The sequence below is a fragment of the Oryctolagus cuniculus genome, chromosome 16 (assembly GCF_964237555.1).
Source record: "Oryctolagus cuniculus chromosome 16, mOryCun1.1, whole genome shotgun sequence".
NCBI classification, from domain to species: domain Eukaryota; kingdom Metazoa; phylum Chordata; class Mammalia; order Lagomorpha; family Leporidae; genus Oryctolagus; species Oryctolagus cuniculus.
This window is the reverse complement of record NC_091447.1, coordinates 65,676,957-65,693,174: the sequence shown is the minus strand read 5'-3', so window position 1 is coordinate 65,693,174 and position 16,218 is coordinate 65,676,957. Positions and strand designations below refer to the sequence as shown.

Sequence of the window (16,218 nt, the reverse complement as noted above, 5' to 3'; positions counted from 1 at the left end):
CGGACGTGGGCTGTGATGCTGGCCCACGGGGTGCCTCGCGGACCAGGGCTGTGGGAGAGGCCCCTGCCGGCTCACCCAGGTGCCAACCGCGTGCTGGGTGCATCCGTCCCCATTCTGTGCCCACTTTTATTAGAGAAGCTGAAAGGGGGGTTCCCACACCCTGGTTCACGCCCCCGATGCTGGACCAGGCTGGAGCCGTGAGCTCCATCCGGGTCTCCCCCGTGGGTGCAGGGGACCCAGGCACGTGGGCCATCTTCTACTGCTTTCCCAGGCGCGTCAGCAGGGAGCTGGGTCGGAAGTGGAGCAGCTGGGACTCGAACCAGTGCCAGTGTGGCTTAACCCGCGGCGCCCCGGTGCCGGCTGCTGTCTGAACTTCTGGCCTGCCCGGCAGCACTGGAGTAATGCTTGGACCTTGAGGTCATGCCTGACTGCCAGGGCGGCAGAGCCCGGGAATGTCGGGGCCACAGCCCGCATCAGCTGGTCCTTCCAGCCTGCCTGGTCTCGGCGAGGTGGGGCGGGGCGGGCGCCAGGCACTGCCTCCTCCAGGGTGCACCGTAGCAGGATGCTGGACTAGCAGGGGCTCCCATACCCGACGGAGCTGTGCCACACGGCACTGTAACCAGCTGAAGCGCTCCGAGGCCAAGCCAAGAGGTGCGGCAGGTCAGGGTCCTACTTCCCTTGGCTTCCACAGCCCCCAACAGGGAAGCCACCCAGAGGCCCCACTAACAGGGTGGGACGAAGCGGGCCAGGCCCATAGGAGGGGACATCACTCAGCCGCGAAGAGGAACAGACATGGGCTGTGGGCGTTGGTGCACCCTACAAACAGCAGCTGGATGCCACGCGGGACTCCAGAACAGGCCGATCGAGGGGACGGGGAGTGGCTGCTGATGGGGCGGGGGTCTCGGGGAGGTCTGCTTTTGGGGATGCAGGTATTCCGGATCCTGATAGAGGTGATGACTGCGCAAGGCCAAGGGAATGCCACTAAGTTGTGCAAGTTAAAAGGATCGATTTTGCGTGCAAAATACAGCTTAGGAAAAACCGGAGCCAGGCTCGGGGGGCCTCAGGGGGTGCGCGATCTTCTCCCGGCAGAATCCTACTCTTACCGCAGAGTTTACAGATTCCCCCTCGGAGTACCGCCTGGGAAATCCCGTCCGCCCACCTGCGAGGGAAGCCCCATCGGCCCAACCCAGCGTCCAACGCGCGCCTCGTTTACATACCCACGCCCACCAAGCCGGACTGCCGCGGGCTCCACCCCCACCACGTGTTTCACGCCGGCCCCGCCCCTTCCACGCCCTCGCTGCGGCTCCCAGCAGAAGCCAAAGACGGAAGGCAGAGGAGCGCTCATAAATAATGCATCACGTCAGCGGCCGGGGGGCGGGGCCTGGGCGCGCCGGGCTGAGTCAGGGTCATGAATAATACCTGTGGGGGCGGGGCCCGGATGGGTGCGCGTGTCGAGGCGGAGTTCCTGTACGGAAGTGGCCGCCTCTAGAGCCCCACCCCCACCCGCGAGAGGCGGGGCTACCTGCGGGCCGCTTGTTATGAATATGCAGGAGGTCCGGGGCAGGGGCGTGACCACCGCAGCTCATGAATAATGCAGCACGCCAGCCGGGTGCGCGGCGCCGACGGTTGGCCCCGCGGGGCCCGGAGGGGGCGTGGCCAGCCGCTTCTCATGAATAATGCAGCGCGTCAGCGGGCGGTGGGGCGGGGCGTGGCCGGCGCGGCGGCGCTGGAGCCGGGCGGGCGGGGGCTGGGGAGCGATGGTCGCAAGATGGCGGCGCTGAAGGAGGCTCGGAGCTACGGGCTGTCGTGCGGGCGGGTGAGCGACGGCAGCAGGGTGTCCGTGTTCCACGTGAAGCTCACCGACAGTGCCCTGAAGGCCTTCGAGAGCTACCGCGCCAGCCAGGTGAGCGGCGCGGCCGTCGGGGACGCCGGGCTGCGGGCCGGCCTCACGCGCCCGGGCCGGGGGGCGCGGGGTCCGCGGAGGGCTGCTCGCGGGGTCGCCGGGCCGCCGGGGCTCGGGGCGGCCGCCGGAAAGGCCTGGCCCGCGGCGGGGGCTTGCGTCCCCGCCCGGCACCGGGAGGCGGCGGCGGCGGCCAGGCCCCCCCTGGGGCGGCACGAACCCGTGCTCCGGGGCCGGGGGGCGTCCGCGGCGTTCCCCGGCCCGCCCGGCACCTGGGCCGGAGCTGCATCGCGCACCTGGGGGTGGAGGTGGGGCGGGCAGCGCTGTCGGTGCCCGGCGGTGGGGGTGGGGGGCGCGGGGCTCCCGTGTGCGCGCCCCTGGAAAGGGCAGCGGTGGGGAGGGGGCCGTGCCTGCCCCTTGCCGCCCAGGAGGAGATCGGCGGGGCGCTGCTGGCCGGGCACCTGTCCCCGCCAGGTGGGAGGCTGTTTGGGGGAGAGGGGCGCTTGGGCAGAAGCTGACAGCCCGTCCCAGCTTCCTGCCCGGCCTGGCTCGCGGGTCCCCTTTGGAGAAGGGAAAAGGCTTTATTTGGGGAGGTGGAGAGGGGCGAGAGCCCTGATGCTTTCCTAATGAGGCGGCCGGTAGCAGGTGGGCCCCTGGGGGGCAGCGGGGCTGCCGCAGCCCGGCCGCTGTGGCTGGAAGTTTCCAAGGGTCGGTGGGCGCGGGCTGGGGCAGCTGGAGGCCTTTCCGTCCCCCCCCCCCCGGGCCAGGGCCAGGGCCTGGGGGGTGTCTGTGCGCCGTGTTGCACCTTCTTTCAGGTCTAAGTTTGGGGCCCCCCTGGGGCGGGGGTGGCACGGCCCCCTCCGGCCACCCGGGGACGGAAGTGGTCAGTGCCCAGTGTTGGGGGGGCCGGCTTGGGAAGCAGGTTGTCGCCTCCCCCCGGGAGGTGGGGGGTTGCGCATTCTAAGGTGGCCGGGTCGGGGGGCTGGAGCCCGTCCTGGGGAGGCGGGGCTCCCTGGCGTGTGTGTTTGTGTATCCTGGGGCTGGGGGGGGGAAGGGGCGGGCCGCGCCGCGGCGGGGGAGGGAGGAGGGAGGAGGGAGGAGGGAGACTAACCAGGAAGGAGCGAGGCTGGCTTCCTGCGCGGGACTCCGCCAGCACCGGGAGCCACGCTGGGAGTCTTCCGTGTGCATCCTGGTGCCCACCCCCCTCGCGCGTCTTCCCTCTTCTTGGGGGGGGGGGTTCCCTGGTGTGCCCCGTCTCCGCGCTCCCTTTCGTAGAAGGGGGGGCTGTCATGTTTTTTTGGACCAGCAGCTTGTCACCTTGTCGAAGGCGCCCCTGCAGGTGGGAGGAGGAGGCGCCCGGCCCCTGGTGGGGCTCCAGCCCTGGGGGACGCGGACTCCGCGCCCTGCCCGGTGCTGCCCTCTCCTGCTCCCTTCGCCCTGGCCGCGCCTCGTGCCCTCGCGCTGCTATTTTTAATGTAGGGTGTGGGTTACATCCCTGACTAAACCGGACCTTCCCGGGAGGACGGCTCGCCCCGGCCCCCTGGCTGCCCGTGAGCTGCCCCCGGGTGAGGTGTTGGGAGCCAGCTGCGGGGTTCCGGCCGCCGACCGCTCGTGGACGTGGCTGTCGCCCCTGGGCAGAGGGGCGGTGGGTGCGATGGGTTTTCAGCAAGCGCACCTCCGCGCACAGGGGTTTTGTTGTGAGGACGTTGCTCCGGGAGGCTTTCCCGCTCCAGGGGGCCTCCAGTCTGTGATGTCCCCCCCCGCCGCACCGAGGGGACCCGGCGGCTGGCCAGTTCCAGGTGCAGCACCGTGTGCAGTGCCGGCTGTGTGCTCCTATGAGTGCGACCCCCCGAGTGGGCTCCGCGGCGGCTCCCAGGGGTCTGCCCTGACGGCCTGGGCTGCTTCAGCCTTGGGGGGGCTGCAAGGGCCCAGCTGGCTGATGGGAAAACTGAGGGCCCGGGCGGAGGTCCGGAGGCCTGGGGGTGGGAGCGTGGGTTTGTGTCTTGTCTGCTGCCCTTGGGTGAGGGCCGACCCCTCCCGGCCCTGGGCCCTTCCCCTCGGAACTGGGTGGGGGAGGTCCCGGTTCCTGAGCCCCTCTGCCCCACAGTCTCCTCTCAGCCCCCGCCCCCGTGCCTCTGGGCCCCCCAGGCCTGGGCAGGGCTGCTCCCCGCCCGCGGTTTGTGTAGGGCCGGGGTCCTCGCGCTGACCGACGTGGTGGCGCCTGGTCAGTTTGGGCCGGGCACCCGCGGCGCTCCTAGAGGTGGGACGCACGAGCAAGGAGCTGGCAGGGCCAAGCAGTGGTCAGGGTCTGGGGGCCGGGGTGGGGGAGGTGACACGGAGCCAAGGGGTCCAGGGCAGGGGGAACGGCGGGCTGTGCCGGGCTGTGCCGGGGTGCGAGGGAGCCGTGGCGCCCGTTTGGGCTGACGCAGGCACCTCAGAGGAGAGCTGCTTTGGGTCCCTAAGGCTGCCCGTCCTGGAGCTGGACGGCCGGAGCCCCTTCCTGCGGCCCCTCTCACTCCAGTGCCTGAGCGGGATCTCGGGTGGGGTTAGGAGGGGCCTTGAGCCACAGGGACGCGGCTCCGCGAGGGGTCCCATCTTCGCCGGACGCTGGTGTCCCGGCCCCGGGAGCGAGGGCCGTGCGGACTGCTCCCGTTGGCAGCCTTGTCCGAGCGGGGAGCGGCGAGGAGCCCCGACGTCCATGGCGCGTGCCCCTCCCGCTGCCCGCCTTGCCAGGGGGCGCTGCCCACGGCTTAGGTGAGAGGACGGGCGGCCTGGAGGCCGAGTCAGCCAGGGCCTCCCAGCCGGGAGTGGCTGAGAGCCTGCTGGGGGTCACTGTTCCAGCCGGCCCAGGCGTGGGGTCCCAGCTGCTGATCTTGGCAGGGGTGGGTGGGGGTGCAGGGGCGGAGCCTCTTCCTGGGCCGCGTGACCCTGCTGCATGATGGTGCGTCCCGAAACCCACCCCTCTGTTGACTCATCGGCGGGGCCAGAGTTCATCACCCTGGCAGCCGTTCTGACATCACACCGGATGGATTGTGACATCGCCAGGGAGACCTCGAGGGACGGCCAGCTGACTTGAAAAACAGGCGGAGCACTGGACCAGGCGCCCGGCTGTGGCCCTCTGCCTGTCCCTGTTTGCGGGGCCTCCCCCCCCCCACCACGTCGCCCTCTGACTTGGCAGTTGGGATTCCGCCGGGGACTGAGTTGCAGGGCGGGGAGCAGGGCCTGGGGATGCCCAGAGGCCCGCGCCCTCCGACCCACGTGCCGAGTGACAAAGAAACCAGCCACCAGCCAGGGGGGGGCCGCAGGGACCCGTCCCGCACCGAGCGGCCACGTGCGTGGAGTCGGAGGCTAATTATACCCTCCTGGACAGGATCCCGCCCTGGCCAAGCAGGACGCGGCTCCTGGCTGAGTCACCCGGGTCCCCTGGGGTGCAGCTGATGTTTGTGGGAGTCGCGGAACGTGGGGCAGTTCCCCTCTGAAGTTCCCTGACTGTGTGTGGTCGGCGCAAAGGCTCTGTGGCGTGCTAAGGGGACGGCCCCTTCCCGGGTCGCGCCTCGCCTGGCCGCCCGTGCGGTGGGCTCCCAGGGTCTTGCGCGTTGTTTCTGGGCGGCTCATGCGCAGCGTGGGCCCTCTGCGGGCGGCGTCTCCAGTCTCCGGTGTGTGCCGGGCGCCGTGCCTGGGCCTGGGGACGAGTGCCCGTGTGCCCGGAGCTGGCACGGGCCCGAGACTACACTTGGTTGGCACTGGGTTCCATCGAGACCTTGGAGGCCCAGAGGAATGTGGTCTGGTCTGTGGTGCTGGCCGGGGCGTGCCCAGGGAGGCTGGAGGGGGCCGTGGACAGAGCCTGAGCTGGGGCCCAGGGTGGGCCCACGTGGAGGTGGTGCAGGTGCACGGGAGGTCGCTTGTGCCTGGGCCTTTTTTTTTTTTTTTTAGATGGATTTATTTATTTGAAAGGCAGTTACAGGGGACAGGAGTACATCTTGCGTCCACGGGTTCACTCCCCAGATGGCTTGCAGCAGCCTGGGCTGGGCTGATCCAAAGCCAGCAGCCAGGAGCTCCATCCAGTCTCCCAGGTGGGTGCAGGGGCCCAAGCACCTGGGCCATCTTCCGCTGCTTCCCTGGGCGTGTTGGCAGAGAGCTGGATCGGAAGGGGAGCAGCCGGGACTGGAACCGGCACTCGCACAGGATGCTGGGGACACGGGCGGCGGCTGCACCGCCGTGCCGCGCCCCGGGAACAGGGTGTTTCTGACCCCCCTTTTCTCTGTGTCACGGACACGTCTACAGGCCTCGCTTCAGGCGCCGGGCGGTGCGGCACAGCAGGTTGGGCCGCCGGCTGGGACGACAGCTTCCCTTTGCTTCCGGTCCAGCCCCCTGCTAACGCACCTGGGAAGCGGGGGATGGCCCAGTGCTGGGGCCCCCGCAGCCCGCACGGGAGACCTGGACGGAGCTCCTGGCTGCTGGCTTTGGCCTGGCCCAGCCCCTGCTGAGATGGCCATCTGGGGAATGAACCAGCTCTCTGTCTCCCCCCCCCCCCATAACTCTGCCTTCCAAATAAATACATCTTTTAAAAAAAGAAAAGCGCTGGCTTCATTGTTAGGCCTCGCTGTTCACCAGCAAGGCACAGGGGTCCCGGTGGTCGGGGGCTGCAGCCAAGCCGCGTGCCGCGGGGCGCCAGCCTGAGCCTGGGTCTCCCCGGCGGCGGCGTGGTTGTGTGTGCAGTTGGAAGGTGGGTTTGCACGACGCGGTCGCCCTGGACGCCCCTAGCCTTTCTCCTGGTTCTTGGATTTCGTTCGCTGCGGGGCCGGCCCGCCCCACGGCAGATTCTGGGCGGTGGCTTCACTGGCCGCTGGGGGGGGCTGCAGTCTGAGCTGGATGATGGTCGGGCTGTGTCCTGAGTCAGTGCCTGGCGGTGGGTGTCGCCCCCGGCTGGCCTGGGGGGCGGCTGCAGAGGAGGCTGGGTCATCCCCCGGCGTGCCTGTGTGCTACCTGTAGCACCGGGGCGCTGTGGCAGCTGAGCCGAGGCCAGTCCTTCTCGCTGGTCTCTGGGGGATGCCCTCCCCTCCCCCCGCCTCGACCTGCTGCCCCTTGGGCGGCAGAGCCACTCGCGGGGGGCCCCTTGGGTGGCAGTGGCAGAGCCACTCGCGGGGGCCGAGGGCCCTGCTCTGCGGCCTCCACAGTCAGCCAGGGCCGCGCTGGTCGCCGTGGGCTCGGCTTCCCTCCCCAGAAACGAGAGCCCCACGGGACCCAAACTGCCTTCGGCCGCGGCTCTGCTGGCAAAGGCGGCGGCGGCGGCGGTGGCTTCCCAGTTTCCTTAGCGACTTCCTGTGTGCAGCCCACCACGGTGAGCCGGGCAGGGCAGCCGAGCCTCCGTCTCCTGCCACCCTGAGTGACGGGCGACCCCGGCGAGGGCCCAGCTGGCGTCGCTCTCGTGTCCCGAGGGGTCGTGGGGTCTTTGGTGTCCCTGCCCGGTGGACACTGGGTGACTTTGGCCTCCTGGACACGGCACGCAGGGGTCTCTCTCGGTCCTGGGTCCTGGCTTTTGGTTCTCTAGGCTGTGGGCCCCGCGGTGGGGTTGCTGGCCGAGCATGGACTCCCTGGGCCGCCTGTCGCCATGGCTTGTGTTCCCTCCCCCTGCTGGCGTCTGCACTGCCCTCTGCTTGGTGGCCGCCATCCTCGCCATGGGAGGCAGTCCTGGAGCCCCGTCTGTGGCTGCGATGGCCCAGCAGGCGTCTCACGCCGGCCTGACCACGGACCAGCTGCCCTGAGCTGCGGGGGCGCCCGGGCGTCAGGTGGGCACACGCCGGCTTCGGGCCACACCTGAGCCACAGCCTCGAGCAGGGAACCTGCCCTGATGAGAGGAAGGGGGTGTAGGGGTGCTCACTTGGGCCCACAGTGGACGGGAAGGTGGGCTGGATGGAAGTGACCGTGACCGTGGCGACTCATGGCAGGGTGGTGGTAGGGCCCGGTCCCACAGTGTGGCTGCCACTTCCTGAGCCTCCCACCGCCATCCAAGCGAAGGCCCTGGAGGGGACAGGACGGGCGGGCGAGGAGCCCGGGTGGGCGCCGAGGTCAGCGCTGGTGTCTCCGGTCAGGGGGGAGGACGTGGGCTTAGTTCGCCGTGGAAAGCAGCCTGGAGCCCTGCAGGCCAGGCCAGCTGCCCACTGCGAGGCCTCCTGGCCGTGTCCCCGCTCCTGCCCTTGGCCTGAGGCCTCTGCGGATGTGGGTGGCAGGGAGGCGGAGCAGCGAGGTTTTCTGGGGCTCCTGTGGCTGCCGGGAGGGAGGGCCCGTGCGCTCACCCGGGACGCGCGGCCCCTGGCCGGCCGGCCTGCGGGTGGCCCTGAGTAGCCGGAGCAGCTACGTCGGCTCCAGAGGTCTTTCTCCTTTTCCCTCTTCCTTTTCCGACGGCAGCTTTTGGGGAAGTTCAGCTTCCTGCCCTGGCGTCTGTAGGCCCCTCCCCGGGCACTTGCGGGCGCAGACTTAGGGTCTGGATGAGGCACTCCCGAGGGAGCAGCCCGGCCCCGCTGGGGCCTCCTCCTGGCCCCGGCCCCCCAGCGCTCTCCGTCCCTGCGGGGTCAGCGCTAGAGCCGGCCGGGGCCCTGCTGTGTCGCCTGATGGAGCTGAGGCCTGGAGGCCCTGCCCGCGTCCCTGCCGGAAACCAGGTTGCAGTGTGCTTGCTGCGCGTCGGTCCCACCGTCCGCTACGGCCGCCGGGGCGTCGTTTCCAGCGTGAAGGCAGGGCGAGCCGCCGCTGAAGGCCGGGTCTGGCCCTCTGCCCGTCTCTGTCTGTCTCTTTCTCTTTTAAGATTTATTTTACTTGTTCGACAGGCAGAGTTAGAAGGAAATCTTCCACCTGCTGGTTCACCCCCCAGGTGGTCACAACAGCTGGGGCTGGGCCAGACCGCAGCCAGGAGCCAGGAGCTTCCTCCGGGTGCCCAGATTGGTGCCGGGGCCCCAGCACTCGGGCCAGCCTCGGCCGCTTTCCCAAGAATTGCAAGTGCAGCAGCTGGGGCTTGAACCAGCGCCCATAGGGGGTGCTGGTGTCACAGGCGTGGCTGAACCCCCTGCACCAGGAGACCAGCCTTCTACCTGTGTTTTTCTAAACTTAGAGAAGTTGAGGGACAGGCAGAGAGACCACTCCCAGCTGCTCGCTCATCCCCCAGATGTCAGCAGTAGGGACTGGGTCAAGGCCAAAGCCGGGAGCAGGGAGCTCCGTCCAGGCCTCACACCCGGGTGGCGGGGGCCTAAGACACCTGCTGCCTCCCCGGGTGCCCATCCGCCGGGAGCTGGGACTTGATACGGGACGCAGGCTTTCCAACCCGCGTCTCCAGCCTGGGTGTGTAAATGGAGCTTCACTGGGGCACAGCCAGCGGCTTGCTTCCCTGTCACCCGTGGTGGCTTCTGCGTTGAGACAGAGACTGTCTGGCCCCCCAGGGACGGAGCCTGAGTGGCCGGGGGCGGCAGGGAGACCTGGGCTGCTCACGCGAGTGCTGTCCCGGGCCGGCCCGAGTGCTCGGGGCGTCCTGTGTTCCGGCCCCTGTTTCCCCAGCAGGTAGTGTGATGGCTGGCCTGAGAGGGCGGGGCCTGGCTCCCGAGGGCCCTCACTGTGGGCTCCCGTGGCCTCAGAGCGTCCCTGCCGCGGGAGTCCTGGTCCCCTGGAGCTTTGGTCAGGGGCGTGTCCAGCGTGGCCTGGCTTCCAGTGGGACTGGGCTTTTTATTTGTGACCTGTCTGTGACCTTTGCAATTGAAGCCGGCACTGGACAGGCGGGCGGGGCTGCCTTGGCTGCAGTGGGTCACAGCCCCCGCCCCCTGGGGGTGGGGCCTGGACTCTGGGCGGGCGGGGCTGCCTTGGCTGCAGTGGGTCACAGCCCCCGCCCCCTGGGGGTGGGGCCTGGACTCTGGGCGGGCGGGGCTGCCTTGGCTGCAGTGGGACGCAGCCCCTGCCCCCTGGGGGTGGGGCCTGGACTCTGGGCGGGCGGGGCAGGGGCCCTTTGCAGCTGGGCGCTGGCCACAGCCCCTTGTCCTGTCAGCTCCGTGGTCACGTGGAGGAAGTGTCCCGATGAGCGTGTGCTGGCCACGGCAGCACCAGAACCCGCCCGAGAGAGCGCCCCAGCCAGGGCCGGTGCCGGCTCAGCGTCTCCGGTCACCGTCGCCTTCCTGTCCCGGCAGGGTGCCAGCTCCCGCGCCTGGGGCTTCGGCATGCCTCTTTTTTAAAGATTGATTTTTATTTATTTGAAAGTTAGGGTTACAGACAGAGGGAGAGATGGAGAGAGAGACAGAGAAATCGAGTTTCCATCTGCTGGTTCACTCTCCAGATGGCTGCAATGGCAGGGCTGAGCCAGGAGCTTCTTCCGGGTCTCCCACGTGGGTGACACCGGCCCAAATGCTTGAGCCATCTTCCACTGCTTTTTCCAGGTCATTGGCAGGGAGCTGGATTGGAAATGGAGCAGCCGGGACTTGAACCAGCACCGCGGGCGGCGGCTTTACCTGCTACGCCACAGCGCCGGCCCCTCCTCTCATCTTTCCCTTTGCAGGAGGGGCTGTGCACCAAGCGGCCCGGGCCGGGCGTGGGCGCCGTGCAGGGAGAGCGGGTGCTTTCCTCTGTGGTTGGCGTCGGATGCCCACAGAAGGCTGCTCCAGTGAGATGTGCTCCGCTCACGGGGGCTCGGGAGGGAGGGGACAGCCAGCACCCCGGCCTGCCTCCCGCTCGCCTGCGTCCCCGACCCCTGATCCGGTTCTGTCTTGGAGCTGGCGCCTGGCCTGCGGGCTGGGTCCCTGTTTGTGTCTGAGCTAGGGAGAGGAGGCTCTCGGCCGTCACGGGGGAACCTGTCACCCCACAGAGGCCCGGGCCGGCAGGAGGGCCCGCGGGGCTGGCTGCGGGCTCCGGGGCGGGTCTGAGGCTCATGGTCCTGAGGAGCGCCACGTGCTGTGGGCGTGGGTGGGCAGCGGGGCCCTGGGGGCGGGAGGCCTGAGGGTGTCACGGGCAGGTCACACGAGGGTCCCGATGGCAGGGCCAGCCTGGGGCAGCGCCTGCAGGACCGTGTGCTCCTTGGCCAGGCTGGGGCGGTTCCAAGCCAGCCTGTAGACCCAGCAGGCTGCCTGTGGAGGCCAGGGCGCGATGGCGGAGGCTCTTCTGTGTGTCCCAGCTGGTACCAGGAGGCAGGCTGTGTCATCCCACCTGCATGTGGCCACCTTTGTGCCGTGCAGGGCCAGATGCAGGGTGGGGGCGCCCCCCTCTGGCCTCCGTGTCGCCCCTGCAGCATGGCGGCATCGTGGCGTGAGGCCAGGTCAGTGCCTGCGGTGCCATGGCGTGTTGGGGCCCAAGCCCTGGCCACCCGCCGGGCAGCCTCAGCCCTCCTGCCTCGCAGTCCTCCTGCACGGTGTCCGGGCATCGGGGAGCCACCCGAGGCCCGAGGACGGAGGGCCTGAGCCCGTGGGAAGCTGGGGGGAGCTGGAGCAGACGTCTGCTGGGATTTGGGGAGGTGGAGGCTCCCGAGCTGCCTCAGAGACGGAGCGGGCGGCTGCCGAGCCTGGCAGTCGAGGTGCCCAGCTCCGAGTCCCGGCTGCGCCCCCGTTTCCCGCATCCTGCTCATGTGCGCCCCGAGGAGTGGCAGTGAGGGCTCCCGGGCTGGGCCCCTGCCACCGCGTGAGACCCGGATGGAGCTCCTGGCTTCTGGCTTTGGCCTGGCCCAGTCCTGGATATTGTCTCAAATAAATAAAATAAAACTGCAGAAGCAGAAAACAGGACGGCTGTGGCTACTGCGTATCAGCTGGTGTCCCCAGGTGGATGGCGCCCCCTGCACGGGCTCCTCTTCCTCTCCGCCTCACAGCCCCCCATCTACCCCAGCCCCTTTGCACTGTCCCTGGTCCAGGGGCGTGAGCGTCTAGGCGGCCAGGGAGGCTGACATGAAGGGAAGGGAGGGGAGGAGAGTGGGGCGTCGCCTCCGGTGTGGGCCGCGCCGCTTGTGTCCTGCAGAGACCCCAGGATCTGGAGCTGCCTCCATGAGCTCGGTGGCTCAGGGGGGACCCAGGCAGGGAGAAGGGACCTGGCTGGGGTGGCCCTGATGTGGCCTCCAGGTAGCCTGACCCGGAGTTGGCGTGGGGGTTGCTGGGACAGAGCCGCAGTTCTGTGGGAAGTCTCCGGAGGGGCCGTTTGCTGTGACCTGAGGAGTGGGGTGCCCGTCCCTGAGCAGGTGCCAGAGACCCTGCACGCTGAAGAGTGCCCGGGGGCTGTGCACGGAGCAGCCTGGTCCTCGCGCATGGGCGCTGGGGGCAGGGCGGCCAGGCACAGCACTGTGTCCAGGTCTGCAGGAGACCCCTTCCCCCCTCCCCTCGGCTGTGCCCCTGCCTGGCCGTGGACTCCCCCTCCCCCATCTCTGAGTGCCCTGGGCTGTGCCCCTGCCTGGCCGTGGACTGCCCCTCCCCCATCTCTGAGTGCCCTGGGCTGTGCCCCTGCCTGGCCGTGGACTCCCCCTCCCCCATCTCTGAGTGCCCTGGGCTGTGCCCCTGCTTGGCCGTGGACTCCCTCTCCCCCATCTCTGAGTGCCCTGGGCTGTGCCCCTGCCTGGCCGTGGACTGCCCCTCCCCCATCTCTAAGTGCCCTGGGCTGTGCCCCTGCCTGGCCGTGGACTGCCCCTCCCCCATCTCTGAGTGTCCTGGGCTGTGCCCCTGCCTGGCCCGTGGACTCCCCCTCCCCCCATCTCTAAGTGCCCTGGGCTGTGCCCCTGCCTGGCCGTGGACTGCCCCTCCCCCATCTCTGAGTGCCCTGGGCTGTGCCCCTGCCTGGCCGTGGACTCCCCCTCCCCCATCTCTGAGTGCCCTGGGCTGTGCCCCTGCTTGGCCGTGGACTCCCCCTCCCCCATCTCTGAGTGCCCTGGGCTGTGCCCCTGCCTGGCCGTGGACTGCCCCTCCCCCATCTCTAAGTGCCCTGGGCTGTGCCCCTGCCTGGCCGTGGACTGCCCCTCCCCCATCTCTAAGTGCCCTGGGCTGTGCCCCTTCCTGGCCGTGGACTGCCCCTCCCCCATCTCTGAGTGTCCTGGGCTGTGCCCCTGCCTGGCCCGTGGACTCCCCCTCCCCCCATCTCTAAGTGCCCTGGGCTGTGCCCCTGCCTGGCCGTGGACTGCCCCTCCCCCATCTCTGAGTGCCCTGGGCTGTGCCCCTGCCTGGCCGTGGACTCCCCCTCCCCCATCTCTGAGTGCCCTGGGCTGTGCCCCTGCTTGGCCGTGGGCTCCCTCTCCCCCATCTCTGAGTGCCCTGGGCTGTGCCCCTGCCTGGCCGTGGACTGCCCCTCCCCCATCTCTAAGTGCCCTGGGCTGTGCCCCTGCCTGGCCGTGGACTGCCCCTCCCCCATCTCTGAGTTCAGCATCCGCTGCCTCCCGGGTGCAGCAGCAGGGAGCCGGAGCAGAGGCGGAGCAGCCAGGCCTTGGACTGGGACATGGGCATTGCAAGTGGCAGCTTCCCCTGCTGCACCGCAAATTTTACCAAAGTACAGCGGCCGGAAACGCTGCTTTATAAAGCAGGCGACGGTGGACCGCTCCGGTGGGGCCGGGCTGGCGCTGCCTAGGAGCTGGTGGCCCTGGCCAGGTTCCTGGCCTCGTGGGGTCCCGGCAGTGCCCGCTGCCCATGTCCGTGAGCTGTGGACAGGAGCTGGGGCGCCGGCCTGGCATGTGCTCGGCACAGCTACCCTGGCCGGCGGCAGGTGCTTTGGGTTCTGCCCCGATGGCCCCGGCCCCCCCAGCGACCCTGCGGGTCCCTGACACACACGAGCAGCCACGTCCGCCCTCTGACCCGGCGTCTGCCGTCACCGTCACCCCTTCCTCAGAGGCGGGGTGTGGAGGAGCCTCTGCCGGGCCTCCGTCTCGGGAGCTCAAAGTCTTGTCTCTGGGTTGGCGCAGCTCGGGCGGCTGACTCAGGCACGCTTGTCTTGGGTTCTTCATAGTCCTTATTTTTTAAGACTGATTGATTTGAAAGGCAGAGTTACAGAGGGGCAGAGAGAGAGGTCTTCCACCCAATGGCTCACTCCCCAGGTGGCCACAGTGGCCAGAGCTGCACCGATCCAAAGCCAGGAGCCAGGAGCTTCTTCCAGGTCTTCCACGTGAGTGCAGGGCCCAAGGACCCAGGCCATCCTCCACTGCTTTCCTGGGCCACAGCAGAGAGCTGGATCGGATGTGGGGCAGCCGGGACTCGAACCTGTGCCCATGTGGGATGCCGGCCCTGTAGGCAGCAGCTTTGCCCCCTGCAGCGCCGCCCACCACAGGCTGAGTGCCCCAGGTCGCTGGGCCCCACAGCATCGCTGGCACAGGTGTGGCCTTCACCTGAAAGGCCTCCACCCCGTCCTGGCTCCCTCCTGCCTCTGCAGTTGAAGAAAACCTTCTGTCTGGGTTGACATGTTTTTCCACTGTAGAAATTGAGGGGGGTGTGGGGTACAGGGGTGTTGTGGCGTAGCAGGTAAAGCCACCGCCTGCAGTGCCGGAATCCCATGTGGGCACCAGTTTGAGTCCCGACTGCCCCTCTTCTGATCCAGCTCTCTGCTGTGGCCTAGGAAAGCAGTAGAAGATGACCCGAGTCCTTGGGCCCTGCACCCACATGGGAGACCCGGATGGAGCTCCTGGCTCCTGGCTTTGGATCGGCACAGCTCCGGCCGTTGCGGCCATTTGGGCAGTGAACCAGCAGGTGGAAGACCTCTCTCTTTGCCTCTGCCTCTCTGTAACTCTGCCTTTCAAATAAATAAATCTTTAAAAAAAAATGGCGAGGGGTTTCCTGGGAAGGTGGCGGTGCTGGCCCGGAGACGTTCCGTTTCCTGTGTGAGCACAGCTGGGGGGCGGCGGGAGTCCCACCAGTGCACTTCTGGGATGGTGACATCATGAGCCCTTCCCCAGGTCGTGTCCTGGCCTCAGTGAGAGGTTAGTGCCCTGGGTTGGCTCCGGCTGCTGCTGCTGAGTGGGGAAGTGGGAGAAAAGGTTTTTCAAACATTTATTTATTGATTCAAAAGAGTTACATGGGGAGACAGGGAAACAGGTCTTTCATCCGCTGGGTCACTCCCCAAATGGCCACAACGGCTGGGGCTGGGCCAGGCCGGAGCCAGGAGCTCCATCCGGGTCTCCCGCGCAGGTGCAGGGGCCCAAGGACGTGGGCCATCTTCTGCTGCTTTCCCAGGCCACAGCAGAGAGCTGGATGGGAAGTGGAGCAGCCGGGACTAGAACCAGCGTCCATATGGGATGCCAGCACTGCAGGTGCAGGCCTAACCCTGAAGCGTTAGTGTTTGAAAGTAGCTCAGGTTTAGGTTCACAGCCAGACGGGAGAGGGCGCAGACGTCCGTCCCGCCCCATGCTCACCCTGGGCGCCCAGGAGCCCTGTTCACATCACGGTCCCCGTGGCGCTGGGCGTCCCGTGGCGCCAGCCACCGGGTCACAGCTGCTTCCCGCTCCACCTCCTGTTGCTCCCACGCTCTCTGCTAAGCCGTGGCCGCCGCCGGAGCTGGGCCGTCTCCGGGTGTTGCCCACTTGGAATCCACTGTGGGCAGCCGTGGCACGTTGGCCGCTGCCCTCCGTGTCTGTTCACGGGCGAGAGCTGGTCCTCGGGGGTGCCAAGTGGGTCTCCGTTCGCCCGCGGCGACAGTTTGGAACAAAGCCGTGTAGCTCTCTGCGTGTGCCCCCGGTTTGCAGCTCCTGTTGGGACGTGCCGAGGAGCAGCCCTGCTGGCCGGGCGGCCTGCGTGTGTGTGTTTAGTTTTGTCAGAAACTGCCCAGCTGCCTTCCGCTCTGTGTGCACCATCTTGCCCTCCTGCCAGCAGCGGGAGTCCCTGGGGCCCCTGGCGCCGGCCGTGCCCTGCAGTGACCCCCGGTGGGCCTCGGGGGCAGCAGCTTCCCTTCCGGCCTTGGGTTACTGCCTGGGGAGGCTCGGTGTCACGGGTGCCCACCTGGCCTGGCGGGAGCCGCCTCTGACCTGGGGCGATCTGGACATCGCTCGTGCCGGGTCGCTTCCTGCACTTGACCTGGTTTCGTTTATGCCTGAGCCGGGGAGGATGGGCTCCGTCGCCCTCAGGGTGCAGAGGAAGTGCCCTGGGCGTGGCGTGTGGCTGGGCCTCCGCAGCTCCTGTGCGGGGTGTGTGCGCCTGCTTCGCCCAGCGTCCCCTCTGAGGAGCGCGGGCGCTCTGTCTGCCAAGGTGCTCTGGGTGAGGCCGTGGCCGCCGTGGCCCAGCACTCACGGGTCCCTTCCCGCCGACACCCCCGCGCTCAGCCGTCCGGGCCTGGCACCATGTCCTCACGTTTGCCCCCGTGCGGGGCCCGGCCAGGCCCCATCTGAACCTCGGTTTCTCCTCTGT

General features: G+C 68.5%; 1 protein-coding gene across 1 annotated transcript in view; it reads left to right on the top strand.

The window, feature by feature from the left end:
* The first annotated feature begins 1,679 nt into the window (after positions 1–1,679).
* ELL (elongation factor for RNA polymerase II) overlaps positions 1,680–16,218 on the top strand; it is a 39,847-nt gene continuing 25,308 nt past the window's right edge. Inside the window, exon 1 of the mRNA XM_070059021.1 lies at positions 1,680–1,903. Within this exon, the coding sequence (XP_069915122.1) occupies positions 1,769–1,903 (135 nt within the window). The 5' untranslated portion in view covers positions 1,680–1,768. The remainder of the gene's footprint in view (positions 1,904–16,218) is intronic.